The 17,412-nt window shown below is 44.0% G+C and overlaps 1 protein-coding gene and 1 long non-coding RNA gene across 2 annotated transcripts; one reads left to right on the top strand and one right to left on the bottom strand.

The window, feature by feature from the left end:
* Nucleotides 1-1,933: 1,933 nt before the first annotated feature.
* LOC127478487 (uncharacterized) lies at nt 1,934-12,038 on the top strand. Its single transcript, XR_007907238.1, has 3 exons — nt 1,934-3,205; nt 4,948-8,884; nt 9,647-12,038. It is a non-coding gene; the product is annotated as an uncharacterized LOC127478487 (long non-coding RNA).
* A 68-nt stretch (nt 12,039-12,106) lies between these two features.
* On the bottom strand, nt 12,107-16,609 carry NAA20 (N-alpha-acetyltransferase 20, NatB catalytic subunit). Its single transcript, XM_051804201.1, has 6 exons — nt 16,445-16,609; nt 16,286-16,310; nt 16,107-16,197; nt 14,808-14,943; nt 13,684-13,829; nt 12,107-12,421 (listed from the first exon to the last, which is right to left on the bottom strand). The coding sequence occupies exons 1-6, from the start codon at nt 16,495-16,497 to the stop codon at nt 12,336-12,338; spliced, it is 537 nt and encodes a 178-aa protein (XP_051660161.1). The 5' UTR covers nt 16,498-16,609; the 3' UTR covers nt 12,107-12,335.
* Nucleotides 16,610-17,412: the final 803 nt, after the last annotated feature.

Here is a 17,412-nt window from a genome sequence, read left to right as displayed (position 1 = left end):
AGCAGCCAAATTGCTACAGCTTAAGTGACTCTAGAGCATGGGTTTTGCACTGCTTTGGGGCTGCTTTACTTTCCCTATGTATGGGTTTTTTTACGAGTTTGGGGTTTTTTTAGTAATTCCAGCAGACTGGTGCAATACATCAGTATTTGTGCATATGACAGCTTGTGCATGTATTTGAACTGCAAAAATTATGGCAGCTGTGTGATATGATGGTGCCTTTCTCTGATCAGATCCTTATTTTATATATATTTGTACTTTTCTTTTAAACTTAAAACTCTCTTCCAAGTAGCCATTAACTATAGGGGCAGTACTTATGATATGATTTGCACAGTTTTAGTGAATTCTGCATGGAGATTCTAAGCTACTGGTTATTGGAAAATAATGGAGGAAGGATCATTTTAAACTTGTCGTATTTCTTATGTTCTTCCCCTGTGGTTCTGGCAATTGGCCACTATCCTAGCAAATGCAGTGCAGAATCAGCCTTTGGTTTGGCCCCAACTGCTGCTTGAAAGATTAGAGCCAAAAAGTGAAAATATATGAAAACGTTAAAAAGAAGAAGGCAGGGAAATTCTGTTATTTATCCTAGCCTATAATTCTAATTAAATCACTCGATCACTAATTGATCCCACTTTCCCCTGTGCACCTACTCCTCCTTGTTCTGGTGCAGCCATTTGTGAGACTAAATGGTGAACTGTAGTAGGTCTGAAAAATAACCTGGATGATACACATCACTAGTAACTACAGAAGATTTTCCACTTGTCTTGAGCCAGCAGCTCCATTATTTCCTCTTCTTGCTATCTGGAGTCATACAGATTACTTATTTTCTAGAAATCTTTGTAAAACAGTCCTCATTAAATGCTACACTTTGCAGTGACTAGGCATGCTTCTATCGTGGGAAAAGAAAAAAAAAACACCTGGAAATGAGGAATTAGGTCATAGTAGTTTACCCTCACCCCCAAGATCTTTTGAAAGATAGGGAATTTAGATACCTATATGCTTTGACCCATTCTTCAAGACATCTGGCCTATCTTTCAAGTAGCAATTGATCCCTGGCTTCTTTTGTACACATTTTTATAATATTGATAGTGCTTTTTCATTGCAGCAGGCAGAAGCATCTGGTTTTTTCCAGCCTATTTAGAAGTGCTACTTTGCAGCTCATAGGTATTCTATTTTGAATCGTCTGTATGTACATTCATGCATTTCCTCCTCTGTGTGTTGAAATAAATTAATTTTCAAACTAACCTCTGCTGTATTTAGCACAGACAACTATGTTAGGGACAACTCTTTTTTCTTAGTCTTTTCTATAATCCCAATCGTGCATTTAGGATTCTGATATATGGCACTATAAGAATGTCAACATGCAAAATAAAAAAAGCACAAATCACTTATTAATTGTTCTCAGCAATAGCTGTGTTTTAGCTTAGCTGTTAATTTCACTGAAACCATAGATATTGTCTAACTTCTCTAAAAAAGCCAAAAGGTATAAACAAAAACTCCCATTAAAAAAACTATGGCAAAACAAACAACGCCTGCACCTCCAAAAAACCCCAAAGGAAACCTAACACTGTGCATATCTGTAGGCCAGGAGCAAGTCAGCACACTTACCATCCCTGGCCTTTAGTTCACCTGACTTGTTTTGAGATATATGAAAATATGGAAGTCTTGTTTCTGAGCACAGATAATTGCCTGGGGGTTTGGTGGGTGATTCCTGGGAATGTGCTTCTCATCTAGAGAGGTTCTTTAGCTTTTCTCCTAAAGCTGCTGTGGAAGGAGATGGGATACTGGCCTGGGTACATCATTGTTGTCTCACCTGTTATTGGATTTCCTATGTATAATAGTTAAGAATATATATCTACTGTATTGTCCCTAAATGTTAAGATTCTTTTGCATATGCTACACTTTCACAGTACTGTAGCACTAATTTTATCTCCAGGTTCCATTTGTATTTATGCAAACAAATGCTTGGTGTGTTGGCTTTACTTAGATTTCTATGAGGAATATGTTCAGTTGCTAAAGGATGTCAAAATGCATGGAAGTGAAAGGGCTTGACCTCCAGAGATGGAAATGTTATTAATGCTTAAATGATTCTATTCAAATCCCAGTTAATGCATCAGTTGTTATGAATGTTACTGTATTTGTTCGTGCAGCGCACTCTGTGATACTGGGCTGGGATTTTCCCACAGGTACAAATGAGTTAATTTAATTAGAAACATAAGGTTTTCTGCCTATAGGGATACAAGGCCCATGGACTGTGAACTTGCAGTAGCTCACCCCCAAGCTTAGCTTTAACTTTCTGCACAGTTATGTTGCTTTCAGCAGACCCTTTTCTGTGAAAGGAGCCCTGTGTGTGTTGGCATTTGTGAGGTGAAGAATTTAATGTCATGGTTTAGATGGTAAGTTTCTGCTATATGGGAAACTGTCCCTATAGCAAGAGGTACAGCAGCAGCAGGCTGGCTGCCTTCATACATCAACCCCTCACAGATACAATTACTGATTTTATAGAGGAAACATTTGTGCCCATAAGCACAAATTTCCAATGTTGGATTATGTCCCAAATTTGACCTGTGTTGTTTTGTCTTATTTTCTCCTTTAGTATCTCTTTGCACAGTCCATGTAATTTTTTGTGTGTTCTGCTTTGTTCTTCAAAGCAAAAATCTCTCTAAACAAATAAATTCCAGCAGTATTGGGTCCTAGAGCAACCCTTCAATTTCACAGGCCAGAGAACCACAAAACGAAATAAATATGGTTGAACAGAGATTTTAGTCTTGGGTTCTTGCAAGGTCAGAATACCAACAATAACAAAAATAGTTAAGTTTGCATGTATTAGCTCAAAATGTTGGAGAATAATTGGCAGAAGAAAAGTAGACACTAAGCTTATGACTAATTTTTGCAGTTAAAAAAACCGAGTAGGGAGTTCTAAACTGTTGATTTGTGAGTTTTCTGAACAGCAGAAGCATAGAAATATGTTTTCTGATTGACTTCTCTGAACTGGAGAGAAGCTGCTGTGGGCATTCATCTCCTTCCCAGCACGAGGGGATCCAGGCAGGAGGGTGATCTCCTGAACCCCTTCCCCTGGCTAAGTTCCTGCCCACATTTTTGTCTCCATGGGTACGAGGAGCTTTGCTGATTCACAGAAACTAAGCCAAGCCCAAGGATGGAGGAACTTCTGCAGAACACAGTGTGAGCTCTGGCTGGAGACTTTCTGGTAAGTGCTTATGCCCCCTGTCCCCAGTGGTGGCTGAAGTTGCCCCACAGTCCTTTCTTCTACGGAGGCAGGAGCAGACTCTCCTCTATCCAAATGTTTATTTTCCCCAAACCTGTTGGTAAGGCAACACCTTTAGATCTTTTCCTCTCTGCCAAGTTTTATTGAAAGTGACTGATGATTTCAGAAATTATGAGGGACTACTCAGGCAAAAAGGGATACAGCTGCCCATGCCTCATTCTATTCAGAAATCAGGATAAAAGTGTTCTCTGGTTCAAGTTCTGTAAGTCATGGATGCAATTTTATGCTTGCCTGTACATAGGTAAGGACTCTCAGGAAGAGGATGAAGGCAATCCCAAAGCTGCTTCCCAGCAAATCCTCAGCATCCTGATATTCCACTACTTCTGTTCCTCTAATCTCGCCCAATCAGTACCAGGAAAATACCAGAATCTGCCATCTTTGTCCATTTTATAGTCAGCAAAATTGTTAAGGAATTATTGAGGTGAAGTATCTTTGACTCCTTCTTTCTGCAGGAGTATGAATATGGCTTGTGGTTCTCCAAAAGGTAGCAGGATGACTTGCAGAGCTGTGAGTCCATCTGTAAACACAGTTTACAGAAGGAAAATCAGGCTCCTGTGCTCGCTCAGCCTGTGTATGGTCTGCTTAATTTGTGATGGCTGAGGTTCAGAGGTTTTGTAAATGACTTGAGGACAAATGACGAGGATTTACTTCTGTGTGAGTCCTGAGACCTTTGTGTCCAGTGGGAGTGGTTCAAATGAGCTGGGAGATCACAGATAGATTGACATGAGGGAGTCTCAGGGGATGCAGATAGTCACAGGAGACTTCCAGTGCAGAGGGCTACTCCTCTTTTTAACTAAACCTGATGCTACTGACTTTTCATTGGGCTGCTCAGCTACTAGCTGTGGTTGTAAGCCCTTTTTTTTCTAAATGGGATCGGGCCATCCCAGTGGTGTTGTGGGTGTTCACAGCCTCAGCTGTCACATTCAGGGGCAGCAGTACCAGGTACTGACACTCAGTGCCCTTACAAAAGGGTAGGAAGCTGAAAGGAATAATAAGAGGTGGCTACTCAGTGTCTCAAAGGATTTAAACCCAAATGACTTAGTGAGAATTGCCAGACAGGAGTCTCTGGTGGATGACAATTGACTTCTCTCTCCCCCTCTTCTCTTGCCCTCTGTCCCTTCTCACCCTTTGCAACAGCAGTGTGAGCTTTGGTGTTGAAGTCTGAAGAGCTTTTAACCAATGAAGGCAAACATTGATTAGAAGAGGTGCCAGGGATGAGATAACACCAGGATTTGGTATAAGCAGTTCATCCTCCCCTGCGGCAGTCAGACCGAATATTTTGACTTGCTACAATAATTTCCTGTGGGCTGATAACCACTGATTCGATAAAAATGGTAGTAACAGGCTCCATCAGGAGCTGTCCTGAAGGGCTGTTGATTCATTTAATCCCACAATAAAGATTGAGTGAGCTGTTATTTCAAAAGCAAGCTGGATCCAGCATGTATTTGTATCAACATGCCAAAGATGACACAACTGCTGCCTCACCCAGCCCAGCAAAGTGGGGTTTTGCTAATGCTTTATTTGGTCTCCATGTTTGGCTGGGAGACAAGCAACTCTCTTGTGATGTGTTGTCTCTATGAATAGTAAATGAAAAACATTCTCTGCAGGGGGTGGCACTGCTGTGTTCTGTTCATTTGATTTCTGTGTACCTCCCATCCGCATAGGTTCTAGTGGGAGATGCCACTGTGAGGATAAGGACCTTGGGCTTCCTGAGATGCCACAGTGACTGAGACTGCCTGTCCACCAAATGCAGCTGGGAACTCCTTACAGTTCTTGCCACATTTTGGAAGTGGTGAGGAGAGACGGTGCCTGGCTTCTCTGAAGGAGTCCCGATGGTCCCGGTCAGTCAATGTGCAGCATCTGATTCCCACCTGCATGTGGACTCCTCACAGGTTCCACATCACTGCTCTCCTTGGAGAGCCCACAGGCACTCAGGCATCTTTCCAATTATGGGGTTTAAATTTTTGGCCCTTTAGTTTTTAAGGAATGTTTTTGTCATTGTCAAAGTTGAAGCAACTGGAGTTTTGTTTCATCTAGGGGTGAAGTTGACTCAGCTCTGATTTACCCACTTTTACTTAAAGACCATGACTACTACTTCTAAAATGTTACTCATGTAACTATGTTATTACATTATCTGTAATGTTATTACATTATCTACTTTTCCATCTGTTAAATGCCATGGTTCCAGCACCAAAAATATCACTGTCTGACAGCAGCAGCTGTCAAAGGTGTATTTAGGCATCTTCAAAAAATAGTAAAACCCCATACCACTAAATATAAACCAAGTTTTGTTATGATAAAGTTTTCTTTGGATGTGGTTTTAGAAATGTTACTATTTATAGCACCTCTGGAATTTTACTTCTGATAATAGGGAGATTGTACTTATCTATAATTTTAAGTATAATTATTTGCTTATTCTTGGTTTAAATAATGTTATTTTTTATAACCCACATACAAATATATAACCATCTGTGTGAACCTACCCTCAGCATTCTGCGTGGCTGCTTCCCAACTCTGTTGGAACAGCACCTATGACCAGCCTGCTTCACACAGGATAAAAATGTATCACATGGGCCATACCCATGTCCCATCTTCTAGGTAACCCCCGTGACCTCATGACAAATCAAAAGTCTAATTATAAGCATAGCTCATGACGCAGAAGATGCCCTGAACCAAGTCCTGGGTATCACTTAGAAGTGTAAAGCTACAATTCTGTAGTGAATAGTGTATTTAAATGTGAGTGATAATTGGAACAACGAATTAAATGAACCTTGTTTATAATAATTGAGTAGATCTGAAGACTTCTCAAAGCCAGCTGTCCTGTTGTTAAGCATCATCTTATGGACTGTATTTCCTTCAGGAACCTCGCAGCCTTGGCTGGGCATGAACAAACAACCAAAGAGGTTCTGCAACGCTGCAGCTCCACAGTGCTGCACACAGACAAGCTGTGTGTCTGCAGGAGGCTTGGGCACCCTGTCCCTGGTCCTGGCTGCTCGTACATGTCTGTCCCCACGGGTTCAGCACCTGCTGGTCCTTCAGCCCACCTGGAAAATTGCTGAAGAGCACAGCTCTTCCAGTCACAGCCCAGCTCTTCCAGTCACAGCCCAGCAGGAACGAGGGCGATAATGTATTGGGGGTAGGTCTGACCCACGAGTAGTCACAGAAGTGAGTGGTGCCTATGGCAGCTCCAGATCCTGTGAGAGCTGGAAGACACAGCGGCAGCACTGGCAGGTCTCCTGGCATTTCATGTGCATCTCCCTGCTCAAACTGTGGATATCTAAAAAATGCACTGGAGAAATTAATATTTTAGGGCTAAAACCAGAGATGGGAGGGGGTTCTGCTGGGTCCTGGGCTCTTCCTGGTGGCAACAACTGCAATCTGCTGCCAGGTAAGGCATATTTTTGATGTGGATTTTTTTTCTCTGACAGTGCACCCTTGGTGCTGCCATGTGGCAGCCAGCAGGAGCCACTCTGGGAGGTGGCACGGCACGTTCCCTGCATGGTACACAGCACTCCTGGGGCTCCCCACCCCCGTCACCTGGAGCCTGCTGGGATGGCCCAGTGCCTCGGTGGCACCATTGTGTTGTGCCTGCTGGCCATGTGCCACCCTGAGGGGTCCCTCATCGCCCTGGGGACTTTGCATGCAGTGCTGATCCTGCCCAGCCCTTGGAAGCCCCTCACGAGGGACCGGGCAGGGGGGGTGATGGGGTGGTTTAGGGAGAGGGCAGGCAGAGGAGTGTAAAGATGGGGCTGTTGATAAAGTCCAACCACCAAACCGGTCTGGAACTGTGTGATTTGGCACACTGCAGGGAGCTGTAGCTAACAACACAAAAGATGAATAATTGCAGGTCATGGCATTCATTCTCCTCATGGCATTCATTCTCCGAATTTAAAAATGATTAAGCTCCTGGTGAGGGCAGGCAGCTGCAGGTTGAGGCTGCCCTCGTCCCCCTGGCCATGGTTAACATGACACTGACACCCGGCTGGCGAGCAGGCACCTCTCTCCTGCCCTTGGGCTTCGGAGGGGACTGTGCACGACATGAATGCCAAGGGTCCTTCTACTGCTGCTCAGTTCTCAACCCGGATCAGCAGATGCGATGTAAAGCCGTGACATGGGGGTAAGTCACAGCCACCACACACGCCTGTCTCAAGGAAGTGGTAATGAAAGGGGCAGGGAGGGCGAACATCGACTCCAAACAGGTATGGCCAGCCTGGCGCTTTGTTCTGCTGCTGTCTTGAGTCATGTCCCAGGGAAGTTTCTGTAATGTTGATAAAGGGGATAGTAAAAAGAAAAGGTCTGGTTTCCAACTATAAAACTGTAAACTATATAAAACTATTATCAGGATTGTCTTATCTAATTTTACATTCTCTCTCAGTGCTTGCAAGGTACCACATGTGCCCAGAAGTGAATCTGTCCTTGAAAAAGAAACAGTAGCTACTGTGAGTTCTTCCAGAAGGTTTGGATTGAATAGGAAATCCCGAGGATGCTGCTAATAAGTGTAAAAATGTTGACTTTGGAACTGCTGCTGTATGTTTCAAGCTAAGAGTCTGTGTGACTTTTGCTGTCAATCCTCAGGGACAATGCTTTGGTACAGTTAATGTGGCACTTCAAAGCCTGAATCTTGTAAGCAGGAGGTTGAAGCTAAAACAGGAGCAAATTAAACCACCAATGTTTGCTAAATGGTTCTTTCCTCTGACTGCTGATGGTCTTTTAGTCCCTTCCCTGTTGGAGTCTAAATGTCTACCATCTCCTCTCAGAGTTGTGGCATTGCTGGCCCAGGAAAATTAATTATTTTCTTTTGTCTTCCAATTGCTTTGTTTTTTTCCATTTCACTAAACAGCCCTTTGAGAACCCCTTTACTGGCTGTGTGTATCTGCTTTTAATGTGCCTTTGCTGCAAAGCTTGCAGAGGTGCCTCCCCAGCTAAAAAAACCCCAACCAAACAAACAAGCAAACAAACAAAACCCCACAGACATTATCAAGTGTAAAAATAGAAAGGGCTACCACAAAAACAAACCATTGAAACATACTGGGTCACAAACCGGATATAAACCACTAGTGCTCGGGTGTTGCAAGCAGAGAAAAAAATAAAAGTTTTGTTCTAAGATCTGTTAATGGGATAATTGCATCAGCAGCATGGGGGCTCGACAGTGGGAGGCCACATTCAGGACACTGGGCTCAACTTTCGGGGCAAACTGGGAGGTGTCCAGAGGACAGCAACACACCTGGCAGTTGCAGAAAATATGACCACTGATGAAAGTCTGAAGGAATCAAGCTGAGCACTAGACCTTTCTCATTGGAGAGGATAAGCACTGTTACTGAGTGTTAAAGAGAAGAGATGGGTGTGCATGTTGGAGCCTCAGGTATGGTTAAGTATATCGATTTAGACAGAATAATCTTAGGTTTCTTCCAGTGCTGTGTTATAGGACCTTCCTGTGTTATTGTAGATGCCCAAATGGGGCTTTAAAATTTTCATCCTACTTGTTTTACAGGATGAGCTGGGAGGAAGGCAGGCTGGCAGCCACAGCACAAGCCCTTCCAACCACTGTTCCCAGATCCCACTTCTGGTTCCACTGCTCGCCCTGAACAGTGTTATCTGAAGGTAATAGTCCTGTGATTCCTGTCCTTCTTAAAAGGGTTAAAAGCTAAACTCTTTCCTGAAGCAGGCTGAGATGTCTGTGTGAGTGGGACTAAAGATCTACAAAGCAAAATTATGTTGCTGTTAAGGCAGCAGGAGGGATAAACTATCCTGGCTCATAATATAAATATTTGCAGTGACAAACAGGGGCAAGAGTAACTGGAGAAATATTTGGAAGACTCATGCTGTTACTGTTGTTTTTTGAAGTTTGCTGTCCTGCAATACCTTTTAAATAATTCTATGGCAACTGTGGCACAACAAACCCCACATCCCCTTCCACTCAGTTACTTAGACCAGCACTGAAATGGAGGTTGTTCCCTAAGTCTCTATGGCTGCCAGCGTTTTAGCCAAAGCTCAAGTCTGGAGGAGCTGGGTCCTGCTTCTTTCTTTGCCTAATTTAAGAAAATAAAAATAAAATAAAAGATGTTATGGAAATTAATACCAGTCAGTTACCTGGTTTATTATTAAAAGATAGCTCTGAGCATCTGAGTGCTAGGCCACTCAGTAATTAAAAAACATCTCAGAACCATGAAGGAAGCTGTGCCCTACACACTCCCATTTCAGACAGAACAATCACAGAAAACAGATACTAAAAATAGCAGACATGGGGTTAATGAGCATGGGGTATATTGGGCACATTAGGAAATATTTTTTATTTTTATTTCCTTTTTTTTAATTTCTTTTTATTATTATTATTTTATTTTACTGTATTTCATCTTCCAACAGCAAAACCACAAAATTTCAGCCGGTGAAAAATGCTCCTCACAACGTAACCCTATGGATGGGCACTCTCCCCTTGCTGTTCTGACAGGGAGCCACCGAGCATCCCCAGCCCACCTGTCAGGTCTGAGTATCACAGCATGGCCCCGCAATACCAAGAGTGGGATTCACGCAGCAGGATGAACGTTTGGCCACACACCACCCTGAAAGTCCTGAAAATCTGTGTTTCCCAAAACCAGACGTTTGGAACACTGTGCCAAACAACATGTGGCAATAAAACTTTGATGCATTCAAAACAGACAAATTCTTTGAAACTTGCTATTTGCTTACCCTTACTGTTGTTATTCCTTCAGAAATTCTACTTGTAGCCAGATTATTGGCTACTGGTTCAAGTATTTCCCTCCCTGGTATTACCAGCACATTTACCCAAGCCAATGAACCTAACAGCTCTTCCAAAATTATCCAAGTGACAATTACAGCCAAAAAAGAAGAAAAGGAAAAGAGGGGTTAAGCACCCAGAGAGCTCTGCCGGTGGCACCAGGCAACATCCCACTTTCAAAAACACATCCTTTTTTACAGAGGAGGAAATGGTCCAACATTATCATAGAATCATAGAATCAATGAGGTTGGAAAAGACCTCTGAGATCATCAAGTCCAACCCTTGATCCAACACTGGCCGTGGTTACTAGGCCATGGCACTGAGTGCCACATCCAGTCTCATCTTAAAAACCTCCAGGGACGATGAATCCACCACCTCCCTGGGCAGCCCATTCCAATGCCTGATTACTCTCTTTGTAAAAAAATTTCTTCCTAATATCCAACCTAAACCTCCCCTGGCAAGCTTTGCCCTTCCTCTTCCCCCAGTGCTGACAATAACCACATAAGGCACTAGGTAAGGCTCCAAGGGGGCATGTCCCAGTCAAAGTGACTCACCACAAGATAAGCAGGGGAAAAAAAACTAATAAAAGCACCAGATACCAGGACATTCTCTTGCTTCCAAGGCAAGACAGATCATCCCTTTAGGAAAAGGGAAAGAGGAAAGCATTGCTCAAGCAAGGCACAACTTAGCAAGTGAGTTTAACAAATACCATCATGTTTTGTGTATGGAGGAAATAAAAGCCACTCAGCGAGCTTCCTACAGCCTCCCATACTTACGGATTTATCAGAAGAAGCAGTTACAGGTTTCTTCACTTCAGAGCCCAGCCCCAAACTGGAAACTTCTTGTGACTGGTCCTGAGGGAGGCAATTGGAACTTTAGGTATTCAGCAAAGTGACCCCCTCCCCTGAATGCTGGTTCACCTGCCTGAGCACCTCACTCCCTACTTTGCAAATTCATACCAAATAAGAAATCTCCAAGCTCTTCCTCCAGCCCCAGCTGAGTTTCCCTCCCGGGAGGCAGCCCCGCCGTGCGGGACCTGCAGCTCTGCAGCTCGGTCACCAGGCGGCGGCGACCGCTCAGCGACAAGGCACCGCGGATGGGCTGCACTCTCGGAACGGCTCACCGCAGCGGCTTAGCCTGTGACTCACTAATTGAGCATCTGCTTCTTGGCACAGTATGCAGGGCTATAAAACCTGTGACAAAACATGGAGGGAGACACATGCTTACAGGGGGAAGCTAAATGGATTCCATGTACAAGATACTGCTGGGTCTTAATCCAAGCTTGTACAGTCAATTAATACTCTGATCTCTGAATTTTGTTTCTGCAAATGCCACATTTTTCCATGCTCCTCCACTAAAACCACATAAACTCTATTATCTAGTGTTAGATATAGGGTTGTTTGAAGACATTGTTATGTCGTGGTTTAGGAATGGAGATACAAAAGGTAAAGATCATGGGCTGAGATAAGAACAATTTACTGGAAACAGCAATGACATAAGAAAACAAACAGCAACAGTATTAATGACAAAACTGTACAAGAAAGAGGAGAGTGGTTCACATGTAAATGCTTACCAAAGAGCCTGACCCCACCCGACCAGAAGGAACCCCTGAACCCTTGCCCTGTCCTGGCCATGCCCCTCTTGGCTACTGCAAACACTAACCCTGTCCTGGCTGGGAGCAGGACATGTGAACATAAGAGACTTCTCTTGAGCAGGTTCTTTGGAAAACCTACATTGACCTTGAAATTGAGCAAGGGGAGTACAAGAAAACAAAAAACCTTTACCGCAAGTTACTTTACCGGATACAGCACGTCAAGGAACATGTGGGCACCCAGGACACAGAACTGGTCTTGAATCTGGTCCACAATGAGAAAAACCCTTGATTGCCTTGCTTGTATGGCTTCTTCAACTCAACAGTGAACAATTCAATCCTATGCCCGTGCCATGAAGAGAGGAAAGACTTTTCTCCAAGTTTCTTGGGTATTGTACAGTATTTCCACTGGTCATGAATAAATGCATTTAAAGAGTCTTTACTATGACTGATCTCAGGTACTTTGGTTTGAAAGAATACCAAGAAAACGACCACACAGGAGGTAATTCCATTTTAATAGTCTCTGAATTTCCAATATTTCAAAGGAAAAATAACAGAGTAAGTGTGATAGTATACAGCTATTACCTACAGAAGCAGTGTTAGTCAGCTTCTCAACATTGTTTTTTGGTATTTCAAGGGAAAAACATTCAGCCTAAAATTTCTCATCCGTAAGTTCTTTGGAGGTTGAGGAGAACTTAGTAAGTTGCCTGAGAATCACAGCTTAGTTACTCAATGTCTTCTGGCCTCACTGGATGAGGCAGAGGTATAACTGATTTCTTCTCTGTATCTCTGGAAAGAGCTTTCCTCATATCTGTGGCAAAAGGAAAAAATGCTATTATAGTTACAGTGGTCATTGTACAAAGCCATATGAAGTGAATTCTCTATTAAAATAAGATCATTTTTAATCAAGAAAATTTCCTAGAATCATAGAATACCTCAAGTTGGAAGGACCCATAAGGATCCAACTCCCTGCTTCACACAGGACTACCTAAAACTAAACCATATGGTTAAGAGCACTGTCCAGACTCTTGCTGAACTCTGATGGGCTTGGTGTCATGACCATTTCCCTGGAGAGCCCGTTATAGTTACCAACCACCCTCTCAGTGAAGAGCCTTTTCCTAACATCCAGTCTGAACCTTCCCTGACTCAGCTTCGCTCCATCTCCTCATGTCCTATCACTGGTCACCAGAGAGAGTGGTGCCCAGTTGAGGAAGGTTTAGACTGTGATGAGGGCACACCTCAGCCTTCTCTTCTTCAAGTGGAACAAGCCCATGGACATTAGCTGCTCCTCCTGAGTCCTGCCCTTGAGACCTTTCACCATCTTGGCTGCTCTCCTCTAGATACACTAATAATTTAATGTTCTTAACGTTGTTCAGCAGCAATGTTATCAACTGAAATATAACACTGCATGAAACTCAACCAAATGGAAAGGAAGTGGCAGGCTAAAGGGACAAATATATGATTTAAGGCACTTGCAAAAACAGTAGACGTATGTCAGTAGCCCTTATATTTCATAGTGATCCTACATATTGAATGAGTAGTGCAAGAACAGAAATGACACACAGCATGGCCATGTAACCCTTTGGGAGAATACTTAAAAGAAAAAAAACATCTAGAATGAGGAAGCACTTTTGTTAACAGAATCAACATTAACATAGTTGAATTTCCATATTCCTTCCCTTTTACACTGAAAATGTTACCCAATTCTCTGCCACTGTGGGCCACTGACATCTGTAAATTTGTAGTTAGACATCTGAGAAAAACAAAGTTTCAAGTCCCAGTTATGGGAAGAAAGGAAGAAAGCACTTCCATTCCTTTTCATTTTTTATTCTTATTTTGTAGTTTATTTTGCCAGAGATGCTACAAAATGTGTAAACTGAAAGATTAGGTTTTGTAACTGATGTAATCTTCAGTAGGAAAGTTATCTAAAGGAGGATACAAAATCCCATTCATCAACAACTATCTGAAATTGTTTCATATACAAAAAAAAAATAATAATAGTCTTACAAACAAGCCCAGGAACCCTCAACATGAGAATCACTCCATTCAACTTGAGGCAGAACAAATACTTACCATAAGCATCTTCATCTGGCTCCCCACTGCTGGCAGAGTAGTACTCTAACACTGTCCGGTATACACTGTAGCCTAGTTGCTTATACATATTTACAGCAACCTGATTTGATACTCTCACAAAGAGATCAACAAAAAATCCACCCTTTCTTTAGCGGGGGGAGGAAAAAACAAACAAAGAAAAAACAGGTTAAGGAACAGTAGGTGAATGTATTTCTAAGTAACAACCCATAAACTGTAATCATATCAAAGCAAGTCTGATGATGTAGTACACTAATCAAACATCTTCCACACTGTAATAACAGATGGACTCCTTTACCAAGGGAAAATTCAAGCATAGGCATAGATTTCATTTTATTTTTGTCACACAGCCCTTCTATACCAGCCAGTGGCTTCAGAGATGTGAACAGAAAGAAAAGGACAAGCTAAACAGGCACACAAGCTTCATATCCATGTGATATGATTTAAAAAAAATAAATCCACATTTTAGATTGCATTGGATTAGGAGGGTTGGAATAAGTCACAAAAATTCATTTGCCTAATGGGGGATAGTCCTTTACCTCACAAGGCAAATTTTTCAAAATATTGTATTATTTTCTGTTTTTACCAAGTGGAGTTGTCCTACTAGAATGAGTTAAGGACATTTCACTGTGGCTTCATTTGACACTAAATTAAATTTTCATAGATACAAGTAACCAAGAAGATGGAAAGTAAGCTAAAAAAATAATTTTGTCGGCAGTACAAAATTTGTTCAAGGCTGTGCCTGAATGCATTGCACAAAGCTCACAGTTACTGAACAAGTATGTTGTAGGCCCTGCAAAAGGAAACACTGCTGATGTTTCACAAAGCTCTTTTCCTGTCAAGAAAAGGGTCTTTTATACAGTATCGCTACTGGAATTCAGGCTATGTCCTACTCATTCTAGCTCGGAGAAATCACAAGATTTTTAAACCACTAAGCAACTTTCATAATTCCTGTTCTCCAACTATGAGGAACTTCAGAAAATCAGAACACTGCTTACAGCAAAATTCCGTCTCAGTTTCATGCACATCAAATATGTGAGCCAGGGACAGGTGCCTGTAAGAATATTACTTTTAAAGATACGTTTAAAGATAGGCATATTACTCACTTTTCTGAAATTTCTTCCAGTAGCTCCATCAATTTAGCGGCCAAACCCAGCCGTCGGAATTCTGGTGCAACAGAGAGAGCGGTAACGTGTCCGTGCCATTCTTCCCTAGCCACGGAGCCCTCGGCTTTCCCCATGACTGTGAACACACAGAGCATCAACACCTTTGGAGTAACACACCCCCTGCAACCACACAACTTCACAAGAGGAATAAGCCGTGTAAAAACAAATGTTGCAATGGCTGTGGTAAAGGCCCAAACAGGAATGTCTACCTTATCACTCTGTGATTCAGCAACCACAGAGGATATAATTTTGCTCAAAGTATTACAGCAATTTCTTAACTAGTGTAAAGAAAAACAACTCTGCAAATTCCTTGCTTAAGGTGTGACTTCTAAATTTGAATTTTAAGCAATTCTCACGAGTCTTTCACTGAACAGAATTTAGGATTTGACTAAAATAACAGAGGGCCAGAAGCTCAAAACTACCATCCCAGCAATGATTTGAGACTTTTGGAGACCGTGGGGGAATTGAGCTCAGGAAGCTTTGCCAATCTGCCAACAGAAAGCCGAGGCCCTGCAAACACAGTATGTTTAAGGGGAAAAAAAAAGGGGGGGGAGGTAGGGATGTTGTTTTAGGGTGCTTCTTTCTAGTTTCTCTCCTTTCTACAAAGGGCTAAACCAGTGTTAGTTCATTAATGAACATTTACACTTCCACACGATGCTCTTACAGATATCAGTCACTGCTAATAAGCAACAATTGCGGTGAGTACAGAGAAATGTTCTGTACAGCACATACTTTAAGCTTCACTGTGTTAAATAGTTTATTTCTTGGATCCCTGCAAAGATCTGCCGCCTGCCCCACCCCACCTCTTGGCAGCTCTCTCTGGCATAATTTCTGAAAAACACAAATATTCCGCACTAAATGAGCAAAGACATCCAGAAGCAGAGCTTTCCCTTACAGGACAATGCAAAAGCCAAGCCCAGCACGTTTACTGACTGTGTGTGATCAGAGCTGAACACAGTGACTTGGACTCCAGGATTACATAAACACCTATTCGCCTGTACCAAACCCGGGTGGAGCTACCACAGCCAAGGCTCCTCGCTGCACTAGGAACGTCAAACTGGAAGCTGCTGCCGTGAGTCCCACGTAATACCCTTAGATGTTTATGAAACGGGAAGATGCAACGCAGCCTTCCTCTTCCCTGGTCGGTGGAAAACGCGAAGAGTAGGAAAAGCTCCCGCGTTAAAATGCCCCAAATAGGCAATGAAGGGAGACGTTACCACCGGAGCACCCGGCACTCACTGTAACCCATCAGCTCCCCGCCGGGCGCCTCGGCGACGATGAAGTACTCGGGCCAGTGGGCGAGGTACTGCAGGTAGAAGGGGATCCCATACTGGGCGCTCGGTTAAGGAGCAACTGCGGCCGCCACGGCTGCGCCGCCCGCGCCCGGCCCCGCGCCCCCGCCCCGGCGGGAAGGATACGGTCTCGGTCAGCGGGTCCAGGTTGCTGTGGGGGAGAGAGCGGCGCTCAGCGCGGGCCCGAGCCCGGGCCCGGCGGGGAGCACCGAGCACGCCGGGGGAAGGGAAAGCGCGCAGGGGCTCGGGGGAGGGACAGGGGAGAGGGGTCCGGGTGGCGCTCACATGTTGTTGAATCGGAAGAGGTCGTCGCAGGTGAAGGCGCGGAGCGTCGTCATGGCGGTGATCGCGGAGACGATGCTGCCGCTGACCCGGAACCGCTGCCGCTGACCCGGAAGCCATCCCGCGCCACAGCGCCACTTCCGCCACGGAAAGGCAGCGGAAGCGTCCCCGCCCCGCAGAACCGCCCCGCTCCCGGCCGGGTTCCCACACAGCTCCGCTCCCGGCCCGGCCCGGGACCTGCCGCCGCCGGCCGTGCCGGACAGAGGCAGCGGAGGGTCTGTGGCCGTGAGAGCGGGCGGGTAGCTGGGAAAGCGCTCTATGTTTCAGCCACTGACCGCAGTGGACGCCTGTGCGTTGCATACGACCTAACAGATCCAGACCTTTAGACTGACCCTCAGACCGACCCTCGGAAGAGGACCAGCAGAATGTTTTTTGGATACTGAACAAAGAATGTCCCTAAGACGTTGGTTTGGACTTGGGAGAAGTGGGGGCCCATTATGGGAATATGGATACAGTGTTTTTGATGAACCAGTGCTAGGCGGAGCCTATTATACAAGAAACACACGGTTATTAGCCCTAGATTGGCAACATGACAGCCTAGGTTTTTCTAACCTAGGTAGTTAGAAAAACTTTTGCCTTCTGCTATACTCTGTATTGAATGTCATACCACTGACCACCAGTCCTGGGTACTGTGTCAGTGTAAGGCGTGTGACAAAAAGTGGTACTGTGCCTCTTCTCGAAGACGAGAGTTTTGCAGAATTTGTGACCCACGAGAACGAGTGCTCCCACTTATGGAAGCTAACATAGTAGCCTTAGTGTGTGGAAAGAAAAGGCTGGTTCCTGATCAGTGGGAAGTACCTGAAGAACAGTGGGAAAAGACAGTTAAGAGTGTGCAAAAAAATTGCCTAAAAACATAGGCCATGATGAGCAAAGGGCGAGGTAGTCTACAGAAAACAATATACATTGCTTTT

This window comes from Manacus candei, unplaced genomic scaffold (assembly GCF_025592945.1).
Source record: "Manacus candei isolate 608988 ecotype Guabito, Panama unplaced genomic scaffold, ASM2559294v1 h1tg000005l, whole genome shotgun sequence".
Classification (NCBI taxonomy): Eukaryota; Metazoa; Chordata; class Aves; order Passeriformes; family Pipridae; genus Manacus; species Manacus candei.
This window is presented reverse-complemented; position numbering and strand designations above follow the sequence as displayed.